This window comes from Muntiacus reevesi, chromosome 20, assembly GCF_963930625.1.
Source record: "Muntiacus reevesi chromosome 20, mMunRee1.1, whole genome shotgun sequence".
In the NCBI taxonomy this organism is placed as follows: domain Eukaryota; kingdom Metazoa; phylum Chordata; class Mammalia; order Artiodactyla; family Cervidae; genus Muntiacus; species Muntiacus reevesi.
The window spans coordinates 36124142-36137652 of NC_089268.1; the positions used below are offsets into that span (position 1 = coordinate 36124142).

A 13511-nucleotide genomic window follows, 5' to 3' on the forward strand; every position below is an offset into this window, starting at 1 on the left:
GGCCCCCACTGCGGGGTGTCTGGAAGCAGTTGAACAAGCTGAGCAACCCTAATCCAGTCACTTCTCTCCAGTCTCTATAGAGGCTTAGTCTATTTGGAGGGTTTTGTATTTCAGGGACCTAATAGGGGATATTTGATTATTGACAAAGACAGTCTAAAAGGAGAGAATGGTATTTCACTCCCCAGTTTGTTTATGAGTCCAGCTTCCTGGTCTACTCTGTGTCTATGTGACCAGGCAGAGAATTGTCCAGAGACCCCAAGAGGGGATCAGATGCACCCCAGTATTTCTGCCACTCAGTTGTTTGGAGTGTTGATGATACATGGGTTTCTGGTGGGTCAGCTAGTAGGCAGCTGACCTTAAGCCAATTAATTTTCTCCAGTTGGGTGTTTGCAGAGTGAGGGAAACAGAGAGGCTGTGGAGAATACTGTAGGTGGGGATTTGTTGGTGCTAGAACATTTCCCCAGGTTAAAAAAGAAACTATGCTGCCAAGTATCTGCAACTTATGAATGTCCTGGGAAATCACAAGGGTGCCCCACAAGACAGATGTTTGTCAGTCAGGGGGGAATTGCAGATCAGTCTCTCTTAACCATGAGAAGGCTACATCAGCGCCACATAAATCAGTGATGTCAGAACTTTCCCATCTTATCACCCCTTGCCTACTTCCAACATGGCCCAAGGAATGAAGATCTAGAGAGGGACCTTGCAGAAATGGACATATCTGCTTTCCCTGGTAGGTCCCCCAGGGCCTCAGTAGGGGAGACAGAAACATTAAATAGGTTGAATATGAGATGGAGTTGACACTTAACTGACCTGGACTTGTTAAACTCGGAGTGATAGAATGTGTGGGATGGTTGCAAGATGATGCAGAAAATGAGGATGCAGTAGAGTGTGGGTGAAGACAGCCACTGGAGGAAGATGGAGCCAGTTCATGTTTGTATCTGCTATGGTCCCAACCTTTGTGTCCCCCAGAAATTTCACATGTTGAAATCCTGACTCTCATGGTGATGGTGTTTCATAGGTGGGACCTTTGGGTGGTGATGAAGTTATGGAGGTGGTGTAAGATGGAGCCTCCTGGATGAGACGACTGCTTTTATACGTGAGACACAAGGAGTTCTCCAGCCCTTCCCCGACATGAGGATACAGTAAGAAGGGTGACCAGAAGAGAGCCCCGCCTGACCATGCAGTGGAAATCCATTTCCATTGTTTTTAAATGTTTTTAAGTCTATGATATTTTGTTATAGCAGCCCAAAAGGACTAAGACAGCATTATAACAATCTTTACACGGTTCAGTAAACCTCATGCTCTTTGAGTACACTAGTTTTATAGCATTTACATTGTCCATTATAATTCTGTGAAAGTTGGTTGATATCCGTAAAACAATCCTGAGAATTCAGTCTTCTTGGTAGCATGACCAACAGAATGAATGATTATCTAATTCTTTAATTCTAATAACTTGACCCAGAATAATTTGCTGTGATTCTAAAGTAAGTTGTTAATGGTCTTCTTTGTAATGTCAGTTTCTGCTATTTGTGACAAATTTTAATCAGAACTTCTTTCTCTCAACCATAAGGAAGGATTTTCATTTGATTGTCTATTAAATGAAGATAAGAAACATTGACAAAATTGCCATCTTAGACTTTGACATCTCTACAGTCTGTTTTTATTTAAGATGAAACCCATTGGAACCAAGCATGCATTAGAAAGCTATAAAGCTCAGAGAAGTTTGCCAGGGAATGGATCATTAAGAACCATCTCAGAAATGGATAGGATGAATGTGGGCTTAGCAGTTGTTGTTGTAGATGATTCTGCAATTCAGGAGCTTAAGGTAAGTGTCAATCTTGCTTGAATCCCTGCGCAGGCAGTGGAGCAGGTTATAAAAAGCAGAATGACGCGCATCTTCATCCTTGGTTTGCAGGGAAGGGAGTCCGGACCACACAGGGTAGGGTTCAGTCTCTTTGGCTCCAGGAAGAACCTAAGCATCCAAAGGATAATGAGTTATTATGAGTTTTAGTAGTATTTGCTCATCTTTGTTCTTTCTAATTATCAAATTAAAAATTCGGGAAGATACATGAAAGTCTCTACACTTGGATTTTGGAGCCAGTGTATCAGATATTTGCTAGTAATTTACTAATAAAAACTAAAAGCAGAACTCAAGTATTAGTTTGGTTTTGACTTTCTCTTTTCTTTCTTCTCACTCTCATCCTATGGTTTGAGTAGAACAGAGAAAGAATACAAGCTGAATTTCAGTAGAGGATATCTTGGGATATTTTGAAGAAAATATTTATCTTGCAAATTTTATTCTCTAGTTCTCTTATCCTTGAAAATATTTCAGTCATCTGTACCCAGGAAGAGGCAAGATTTTGGTGGAACTGTGCAATTCAAGAAAGACTATACCTGTCAAAAATTGCTGTGGAATTCTCATTCACTTACAATAGAATCTATCACTATGAGTGAACAGGTTCTTGCTTTATGTAATAGCAGTCTAGAAAAAGAAGGCCTGAGTTGTGTTCTTGTACACTGAGATCATTCCAAACTCATTCCTTGTTACAGAAATCACCTCTCTCATTCGTGAGAATAGCAAGGAAGCCTTCATGAGGCTGCTCACCTGGCCAAATATCATCTCCATGCCTTCCAGAAGTCGTTTGTTTTCTTCCTCAATCTCTATGGCCCTCGACAGGATAGCATCTGGGGCTCCTTTCATACCCCGCACCTCCGTGACTAGGTGATACAGAGGGTCATTCCAGGAGCGCAGCAACCCAAGAATCAAGTTCATGAGGACTTCATGCTAAACAACCACAGGAAATAATCTCACTAAAATAAGCATAATTCAGTGGATTTGGTAACATGTGATTTTTGCCCAGAGTGACTGACCTAAAAAAATCCTGGTTTTTCCTATATGTATTGAAAATTTTTTGAAGGTGGTAAAGGTTGCAAAATTATAAAATGTAACTATTGGCTTATACTTTGCTGAAATACTTAAAAATCTGACTTATTTTAGTAACCAATGTTTCTGGTGAGTTCTAATTTATAACATAAAGAATTTTCTTTTTCCCTCTGAAATTCTACCATCCACTCAGTGAGTTCTTTTATATTTGAATGCTTTGCTTGTCTGGGGAGAAGAATCTAAGTATTTTGTTGGAACTCAGTATGTGCCTGGAGTACCTGATCCAGGAAAGAAGGAATCCACCTGTGCCCACCCCATTTTCACCCAATGATTCATTCATATTAATGAACTGAAGTATTCATTAATGTATTTTTAGTTTTTGATTGGTAGTTCCTTTTATGATACTAGAACAAAGAGGTAATAAAGAAGATATGACATTCTTAACCACACTTTCCTCAATCCATCCCAACATCAGCTCCCATGCAGCTATCAGAGCAGTCTATTTTGTTGACATGTGTAAGGGCAGAAAATGACACAGTGTTGTCTTTAGTAACAGCATCAGTGGGATTCACAAGAGAGGATTTTGCCCCCTAGTTCACTACTACCAGGACTGGACATGAAACTCCCAGAGGCTGAGCATCTCTAATTAAAATGCTTGATTTCTTGATGGCCATGAACTACTTTAATGGTACAGGAAATGAACAGCAGAGAAGAATCAAACAGACATTACAATAGAAACATGGGATGTGAAAGTAAGGAGCTGAAATGAAATTCAGACTCTAGGGTGAGTGGCAGCATAGATTTCCTGGGGGTGTTGTAGCTTAAAGATGAAGACTGAGAGCTCTGAGTTGGTTGAAACCCAGACTCACTGCTTACTACCTGTGTGACTGGTGCAAATTCCACAATTTTTCTGAGTCTTGGTTTCCATATTTCAGGAAGTGTAATAACAGACACTGTACTACAGGAATTTTCGTGAGGATTAAACATAGTAATGAAAACAAAGCACTTTATAAATTGTTTGGCAAGGTAATAGCTCTCAATAAATTTTAAATTTATTTTAAACTCATTTTAAAAAGTCCTCCTCCTTGTTCTTCTTGACCTTCTTCCTTCATTTTATCATCCTCAATATTAAGGAGATTAGCAGATGAAAAAAATGCTGGTATCACTAACAAAGCTGTAGCAAGAGAACAGATTGTACTTAAGGGGAGATGCATGTAGAAATATTTTAAATAATGTTAGCACTGTGGTTAGCTCAGGAAATCAGAAAGGAGTGATTATAATGATAAAAATTTGGAGCTGGGATACATGATTGAGGCTTTATCAGTAGACGATGTGGTCATCAGAACAGAAGTAATCATCACAGCCATTAGATGCAAAACATAATATTTTTTAGGACCCGTTTTGAGGAAAGATTTATAATTAAAATTAAGAGGTGATAGAGGAGTCAGTCAAGAATGAGGGAGGTGTCAGAGAAGTAGAAGAATCAGGTGAGCCTTGAAAGGCAGAATTGGTGGCTCAAGTGGTACAGTGTAGGAGTGACTCTCATGTAAGAGTCACTAGTAACAGGAAATACTCAAAACTGGGGTTGTGTTTCTTACATATCCATGAATTTTTTAAATCTATATTTTATACATGGATGTTCCATTTATTTCATGTTTTCATACCGTATAATGGCTGCAATCCTGGATCTAATGCATTGGTTGAACTTATGTTGTCTGCATGGACAGTTTATGGATCTGTTATTTTTTGCTGCTACAGATCTTTATAGGCACCCCTTGATTTTACTCATATTTCATCAACTGCATAATGTAGTTCCTCTTTGATTATTTACTGTTTCTCCACCTTTCTCTGCATGTCCAGTTACCATTACCTCTAGTAACCTGAAGCCTGGTAACACCAGGGCACTCTCTCACTTGTTCTGATGAAAACCCGGATAAAAGACTCACGTGGGTCTGTTGCGCTTGTTCTTTGTCTTCAGGGGTAGGAAGGGAGGAGGTGTGGCAGCTGTTGAGGGCCATGGTGATGAACCCTTTGCCCTGGGCATACCGTTTATCCTGGAAGCGATCAAGCAAATTCAATTTGTTAGGGTTCTTTGGGCATTCAATAAATGAACCTTTAGCAGAATATTAACACATTTGATAGATGAATAATTTTTTAATGAGAGTCACATAAAAATTGAAAGTAATTCTTTTTCCTACTTTTTCTTCCCATTACCTCTGAAAACAGTTGCCTTTCATCTAAATTCCAACCTCTTTTCTTCTTTTTTTTTTTCCCTTGTTTCATTTCATCCTTCCCATATTTACTATTTGGATAGCAAACACTAAAAATAACCCCAATATGAAATATTACCTGCTTTATTAAGTATCATCTTTTTTAGCATTTGAACCAAATATAGTGCATATGTATGATACCTATATAGACATTTAATCTTTTGTTTACTTTGGGTTGAAACCAATATACTCCCTTAAAAGAAGACATATTATAACTTTTCTTTGACTAATATGAATCCACAAACCTAAACTTAGTATGCATCACAGATGCAGAATACAGTGTCATTGATGATGAGAAAATGGTAAGTCAGAAAAACATGGCATAAAATTTTTGGAAATAGTAAGCAATGGACTGAGAAGGAAAGTAGAAATAACTAGCTAACACATTGATAGAGAAAACCTAATCTTTAGTAAAAGTTGTGAACATTTGAAGAGATTACTTCGAAGATCTGGAAAAAAGATGACAGTCAAAAATGGAAGATAAAAGGAAAACTAGTGAATAAAAAGAACTATATGAATTTAATAGAAACATTGAGCACCATTTTTTATCAGTTGTCTACTGTGGGCTCCTTGATTGACATAAAAGAGTATACAACTTTCAAAATAATTTCATCAGAAAGAGAATAATTTTGTTTCCAATTATAAACCAACCATTCTATTGTAGTTCTAAATCCATATATTGCACATCTTAGAACAGTAATTTGTAGCATTTAAAAAACTATCATTATTTGTTTTCATTACAGGAATTCAGCTCTGTCTAATATGTTCCATCCACCCAGTTCACTGAAGTACCGCTCCCATTTATTGGCTATTTACTGTGTGCTGGGTGAAGAACGCCCAGAGGGACACTGAAGGACCAGAAAATCAAGATGCTTCTTTTTCCCAGCCCTACCTAAGAGTGCATTATGTCAGGTACTGTTATGAACTGAATGTGTCTCCCCCCAGTTCATGTGTTGAAGCAAAAATCTCCAAGGTACTGTGTTTGGAAAAGGGCCTTTATGCAGACTGTGTGCAAGCTATGCCGCTTCAGCTGTGTACCACTATTTGCGACCCTGTGGACTGTAGCCCTCTAGGTTCCTCTGTCCATGGAGATTCTCCAGGCAAGAATACTGGAGTGGGTTGTCATGCCCTCCTCCAGGGGATCTTCCTGACCCAGGGATTGCACCTGCATCTTTTATGTCTTCTGCATTGGCAGGCGGGTTCTTCCCCGCTAGCGCCACCTAGGAAGCCCTTATGAAATGAAAGTGAAAATCGCTCATTTGTGTCCCAGTCTCTGCGAGTCTGTATAGTCCATGGAATTCTCCAGGCCAGAATACTGGAGCGGGTAGCCTTTCCCTTCTCCAGAGGGGATCTTCCCAACCCAGGGATCGAACCCAGATCTCCCACATTGCAGGCAGATTCTTTACCAGCTGAGCCACAAGAGAAGCCCAGAAGATTATGAAGATTAATTAAAGTTAAATGAGCTCATAGGGTGGAACACTGATCCAATACATTTAGAGTCTTTATGAAGAGAAGCACCAGAGAGTTTTCTCTTTTGTCTCTGTGCCTTTCCTGTTTCTCTTCCCTGCCCCCAACCCTGTGAGACGCAGGGAGAAGCCAACCTGGGTAGACAGAGCCCTTATCAGAAACTGACCTTGCTGGCTCCCTGATCCAGGACCTCCAGCCCCCAGAAGTGCGAGGAAATAAAGTTCTGTTGTTTAATCCACTGAGTCTATGGTATTCTGCTATGAGAGTCCAAGCTGACAAATACAGGTGCTTTAAATTCATTTTGGAAACGTAACAAATAAAAGGAAATTGAAACAGGTATTTCACTCTTTAAGAATCTTTGAGATTTCATGATGTATCTTTTCTTCAGTTACCACATCTTATGAACTAATGTCTTATTTGACCTAGAAAGTGCGTTCTTTGAAGTTTGGCTGATGCAGCCTTCTTGTTTAAAGGATAGTATAGCCCAGTCACTTACACGAAGGTTTCTTCTGGAAATAAGCAAGAAATACAGTACTTACAAATTCGTTGAACATTTCCGAGGAGAGGTTATGGATGTAGTGGGACACCATGACTGCCCGATCAAACAGGTCTCGGAGGGACACCTGGCAGTTGCCAGCCCCATTGGGACAGACGGGAGTGGAGACCACACCCTGGCACAAGAGGAGATTTGACACCACCAGCAGCAGGAGCAGGCGGGACCCTGCTTAAATAAAAACATGAGCCACTCAGATGATGTATTAGCATAAGGTCAGCAAAAGCCATCCTGTCCAGGGAGGCCTCATCTCTCCCTGTTGCCCTGAGCAGGATTTGGTGCTGTAGCAGCTGGGGTGGGGAAGAAGCAACACCTTCCACTGTGTAAATTTAGGTGGATGATGATATCTGCACAGATATATAGTTGCAGAAGTAGGTTACTCCCTGCATTTTTGTATTGCTCCCAGAAGTGATCCTGTGTTCTGCAAACATTTGGAATTTAAATTAATGTGAGTCAGAGTGTTTAGGTCATTCTCCTATGATAGTTTAATTTCTTGGGATTCTCTACAGATTCTTAGCAGCTTGTGGGAGTTTGTAATTTTTTCACTGTACACTGACTAATGCTTGCATTTTAGACACTGAAATGGCAAGAACAGCACAGATGGTCTGTGTGGTTTACCATCACGGTGGGTAAGAAGAAACACATGACTGCCTGAACCCTATTATTGAATACAAAGAGAATACTAAGAGAAAAAGGATACTGCATCTTGGATCTGCTAATTGAACTTAATAACCCCATCTATTTCCTTGATACTTTGCTAAAAGCTTTTAAAAATGTGTAAAATTTGTGTTTCATGATAATTCTCTAAGATAGCCTTGGCCTTCACTGTGTTGTTGTTGTTGTTGTTGTTGTTGTTGTGTGTGGCTAAGTCCAGTCTCTTTGTCACCCCATAGACTGCAACACTCTAGGCTCCCCTTCATTCAGTACATCCTGGAGTTTGCTCAAATTCATGTTTGTTGAGTCAGTGGTGCTATTTAACCATCTCATCCTTTCCCACTTACTTCTTGTATTGCCTTCAATCTTTCGCAGCATCAGGGCTCTTTCCAATGATCTCCATTACTATCATCAAATTCTATCAATAAACAATGACTTAGAGCAAGTGATTTCCCCCCAAGTCCCATGTTTAGCAGGTGGAGGTGACTGGGGACCACACTGTCATCTTTTCACTTTCTCATGTCACAACACACAGGCAGTTGGGGGTTTGCATGTGTGAAACAGAGATCACATCAGTAGCTGTGATGACCCCGTGCTTGCAGCGGTCATTGCCGTTACTAGTAGAGAAAAATATTTTGTTTTTGCATGACAGCAGTGACCCTAGAAAGTTGATTTTATTCACACGTTCTGCTCTGTCTATAAACATTCATTTTTAAAGTCCTTTACAATTAGCAGAGACAATGTAGTCACCAATTTACTATCTCAGCAGACGGACTGATATGAACCACTAACATATCAATAACTTACACTTTCAAAAGGAAAAAGGCAATGATTAAAATCATGTTTAAGTTCAAATTGCTCCACATAAAATAAAGAATGTAAGAATGTGTTTATCAAATAAATTCCTTTCCTCTGGAATCTTGAATAAATGTAATTGGAAGTGTCCAAGACAGAACGAGGCAAGGGCTAAAGATTTAGGGTGGAAAAATACCTAACCTTCAACACCTGAAAATATCTAAAAGATTATTTAGTATAGAATGTAGTATAGAATGAGCAACCTTTTAGTTGCAAAATAAAAATATCAATATTGTGAGATAATTCATATAACAGTTTTTTTTTTTAATTTTTCAAAGACATATTTCCAAAGAGATTATTTTAGGTTCTTTACAGCCATGTAACACAGCTGATTAAATGTTTTATCTACAAGTATAAATAAAAAGTACTTTACAGATAGAGAAATTGGAATATTGGTTCTAGGAAATTCATAACTGGATAGGTATTCTTTAACTCTGACTACATTTATCAGAACCTTTATCATCTGAAGCATTTTTTCCACAGCCTAAGATGAGATGAAAAAGAAATGTTTTTGTTGTTTCATAAAATAAATTTTGTAATTAATTTCTTTGTCTTACAATTTCTTTTGTTAAGTTAATTTTTATTGGAATATAATTGCTTTAGAATATTATCCTACTTTCTGCTGTATAGCAAAGTGAATTAGCTATACATATACATATATACCCTCTTTTTTGGATTTGCTTGCCATTTAGGTCACCAGAGATCACTGAGTAGATTTGTCCATGCTATGCAGTAAGTTCTCATTAGTTATCTGCAATTTCTTTTTCTTGCGAATGTCAACCAAGAAAGTAAAGGCGATTATTGTTACTAGCCTGTTTTTTCTTCTAAGGTATCATTTGGCTTAAACCCAGTCAACAAAGTATTGTAGGAGACAACTCTGCTGTCCCTGTCTGTATTATAGCTTCAGAGTTAAAAGTTTCATCAGACTGACTCATCTTAACCACACCACAAAAGAATCCTGGTAACTAGAAAATGCTTGTTTCTGCCTTCTGGAGTTGTGATGAATTGGACTCAGAGACACTGGTGGTCTTATTCCGGTCCAAGGTTTCTCAGCTTTGACATGGGGGCACCCTGAGCTGGATAAGTACTTGTTCTGGGGGCTGACTTGTGCATTATATGTTTAGCAACATCTCTGCTCTCTGCCCACTGGGTACCACTAGCACCCCTGCCCCATATTAAGACAACCAAAACCATCTCCAGACATTAACCAAATGTCTCTGGAAGACATTCCTCCATTCAAGAACCACTGTCCTATTGTGCCCCTATACAACTGAGTTCTAGAGTAGGATTAGCTAGTCCTTCTAAACTCTGTAATCCTGAAACCTAAGAGAATACTTCCTCAAATTTCAAATTAATACCCCATTGGAGCATCGATAAAGCCCAACAACTCCACGAGCTGCTGTACATACCTTTCTGCGACGAAACTTTGCTGTCCATGGTGGTGATGGCTTCAAGAAACACACTTCACCAGGAAGCTCTCGTCCTATAGCTTTCTCTTCCCCAGATACTGGCTTTATAAGGCTTTGACATCTTCATGAATATATTTAATCAGGCATTCCCTTCCCTTTTGCCAGTCATCTATTTCCGTCATTGAGATTATCCCCATAATTTCAAACATTGAATAGTATTCTATTTCTTATTCATATTCAGGAAGACATGCTGGCCAGAAATGAACGTCTAGGAAGGATTTTGATTAATTAGACCAAAAGGAAATGAGAGAGATAATGATGGTGAGATCTGGAGACTAGTTTGGGTTAGAGGAACTATAAAATTATAGCAGTCATTTATTGTAACATTTACCTTTATTTCTCTGCAGTTTCTTGAATATAGCATTATCTTTCACTTAGGTGTCTCATGTATTATCAAAGAGTATTTTTTTCTCATTCAAAATTGCTGGCTGAAGTCAAGATTTCAAAACTTACACACTAAATACTAAGAAATATAGAATAAGGATGAGTAAGTAAGATTTTCAGTTCCTGTTATACTCTCAATACATTTTCCTCATTTTTTTCTTGATCTTTACACTTTCTGTTTTGTCCTTTCTAAAAGGATATATCTCTGTGGTATTTTCTCTGTGCATTTTCATGCAAAACTTTTGATTTTAACATGTATGCAAAGTTATATTTTTCATCCCCAGTTTACAGATTGAGAAACAGTGGGATGGGGAGTTTAAATGTCAAGGATATAGAAGAAGTAATTAGTCAAGCTAGATGCTGAAAGGTTTATCACTTCAAGAGGAATCAGGAGGGATGTGAAGAGGGCTAGAACATGAATCCTGTAACATACGTTGCCCTCTCTTCTACAATTAACACAAAAGTCACCCCTAACTTTAGGGAGTTCATACTGGGGAAGTGACACAGTGGTTTTCAAGGGCAAACACACACACACACACAAACCCTGGTAAACGATTCAGTAAAACAAAATTCTAAACAGTCATGTTCACTTTCCTTAAGGATAAGGTTACACAAAGTGTTGTTAACTTACGACTTAATAATTTGGCCACTCTAGGGTCAAGGTGACAAAAATTCATCTTTCATGGGCTCAAAAGTTCCACTTGCCTTTTAGAGATTTCCTGAATAAAATGACTGTAATGAATATAAGCCAAGTTGTTGATGACTTTCTTTAATTTTTAAGTTCATGCATCTCAAGCAGCCTGTGACCTTTAGTTTCAATTTTACCATATGTCTCTCAGAGTAAATTGACAAGTGAGTTGTATTAAGAAAATAATCTCTTTTTATGGAATTCATGTTTTCTATAGTTTCTCCTGCTGTATGTATGCTTTAGCAATTATCTAAGTGCACTTATGGGGACTTAGAAATCTTAACAAAGACTAATGTCACTTAAAAACTATCCTCCTAACTGCCTTATCTTAAACAATACTGATTTTGCATCAAATGAATCAAGTATGATGCTACATAGACTCTATAAACTTAAAGCTGGGTCAAAATCCCATACTCTCAAGCTTGGTATCTGTTTTTCCCAGGACAGTGAAAGTCTGAGTTGTTGAGAGCAGTGCCATTTGTAAATAAATTAATGCTGCCCGAATTTCCCCTCCTCTCCTGGAAACTTAATAATAGGAAAATCTGCCCTAAGAATTGAAAACTTAATCTTAAAATTCAAAGGTGCTGCACCTTTTGTGGATAGCCAGGAAAAAAGTAATTTAAAAAGCCTAAGTTGCTTATTCAGAGGAGACCAACTGATCTATTTGATTCTAAAGAGGTCCATGTTTCTCTGTAAAACTTCTTGTGTGTTTTCTTGCTGCTTCACAGCCCTAAATTTTCTGTTAAAGGGATACTGCAATAGCTAAATAATGCAAACTGCTGCTGCTGCTAAGTCACTTCAGTCGTGTCCAACTCTGTGTGACCCCATAGACACCAGCCCACCAGGCTCCCCCGTCCCTGGGATTCTCCAGGCAAGAACACTGGAGTGGGTTGCCATTTTCTTCTCCAATGCATGAAAGTGAAAAGCGAAAGTGAAGTCACTCAGTCGTGTCTGACTCCTAGTGACCCATGGACTGCAGCCTACCAGGCTCCTCCATCCATGGGATTTTCTAGGCAAGAGTACTAGAGTGGGCTGAAATAATGCAAAAGGCGTATTTTACATAAAAAGTCAAAACGGTCTTATTTTTCTTTCTCATATGTCACTGCCTATCCACCTTAATTTTTGTATGTGCTCTTTTGCAGATCTTCCACTTTATCAAAACTTGCCATTACATTAGAGCAATCAAGAGGTTCGCTAAGAATGAACTTGTCTGTTTCTATTGACAAATATTCACTCATTGTCATTTTGGGGCTGAGAGTTTAGGATTAAACTTGATGATTGATTTCTGTCAAGTAGCTGAATAAATAGCTCAAATAATGTTCAATTCTCCATGACATTTTTAGTTCCTAAAACTAACAGATATATTTGCCATCCTTTCTAAGAGCCTCTAATACTAAGTAACATCAGGTTGGATTTCACCCCTAATTAGAAACAGAGCTTATACGCTCTTTATATTTTCTTTTGTTTATCTATTTTTAAGATTGGAATAGTATTTTTTTCTTTTTTCCTTAATGACACAGAAATATTTAAAATACTTCACATAACTTGAAAGTTGTCCGGATATAGTATGGAATATTAAAGAGCTAAAGAAATTTAGATGGTTAAAATTATCAGAATAAATGGATCACAAGGACATTTCAACTTACATTAGTAACGAATTGTCTTTTTTTCATTATTATTTTTGATTGAAGTATAGTTGACTTATAAAATTAGTTTAAGATGCATAATATAATAATTAGATATTTTTAAGCTATGATCCATACAAAGTTATTACAGTATAACAACTTTGGCTATATTCCCTGTGCTCTATATTACATCTCTGTGACTTATTTATTTTATAACTGAAATAAATAATATTTGGAGTTTGTACCCCAAGTCCCCTTCACCTGTTTTGCTCATATCCCCACACCCACCCCTCTGGCAACCACTAATTTGTTCTCTGTATCTGTGAATTTGTTTTTGTTTTGCTATATTTGTTCTGTATGTTTTCACTTATATACGTAGTGATGGTCTTTAATTTGGAAATGACTACAGGCATAGTGTTGAGGACTGAAAAATTTCAAAAGATCCGATAAGAAGTTGAATCTGGGATATGCTTATTGTAGTGCACTAGCAAGCTAAATAACACACCCACCAATGCCGTGACAGCTCTGAGGCCAACCATAAAAGGTCAGAAGTGGACAGTGGCCCAATTCCTAGAAATCTGCCCCCTCTCAAAAATAGTTGGAATAATACTCCCACTCTTTAGCTTATGAAATTACCCAGACCGTAAAAACTAACCAGCTCA

General features: G+C 38.2%; 1 protein-coding gene across 2 annotated transcripts; it reads right to left on the minus strand.

Moving 5' to 3' along the window:
• Window positions 1–1780: 1780 nt before the first annotated feature.
• Window positions 1781–10120, minus strand: LOC136151513 (prolactin). Of its 2 annotated transcripts, none has more exons than XM_065912706.1 (5): window positions 10093–10120; window positions 7161–7342; window positions 4831–4938; window positions 2606–2785; window positions 1781–1972 (listed from the first exon to the last, which is right to left on the minus strand). In XM_065912706.1, exons 1-5 carry the CDS (start codon window positions 10118–10120, stop codon window positions 1781–1783), a joined length of 690 nt encoding a protein of 229 aa, XP_065768778.1. The 2 variants fall into 2 exon arrangements, with proteins under 2 accessions (XP_065768778.1, XP_065768777.1); XM_065912705.1 differs by having other exon boundaries at window positions 7161–7345.
• Window positions 10121–13511: the final 3391 nt, after the last annotated feature.

Excerpts from the sequence above, each read along its gene's own strand:
- LOC136151513 (XM_065912705.1), bottom strand. The coding sequence starts at position 10,120 with ATGGACAGCAAAGTTTCGTCGCAGAAAG. Across the intron at positions 4,939-7,160 it reads CGGAAATGTTCAACGAATTT|GATAAACGGTATGCCCAGGG; the intron begins GTAAGTACTGTA and ends GATCGCTTCCAG. Across the intron at positions 1,973-2,605 it reads TGGAGATGATATTTGGCCAG|GTTCTTCCTGGAGCCAAAGA; the intron begins GTGAGCAGCCTC and ends TTGGATGCTTAG.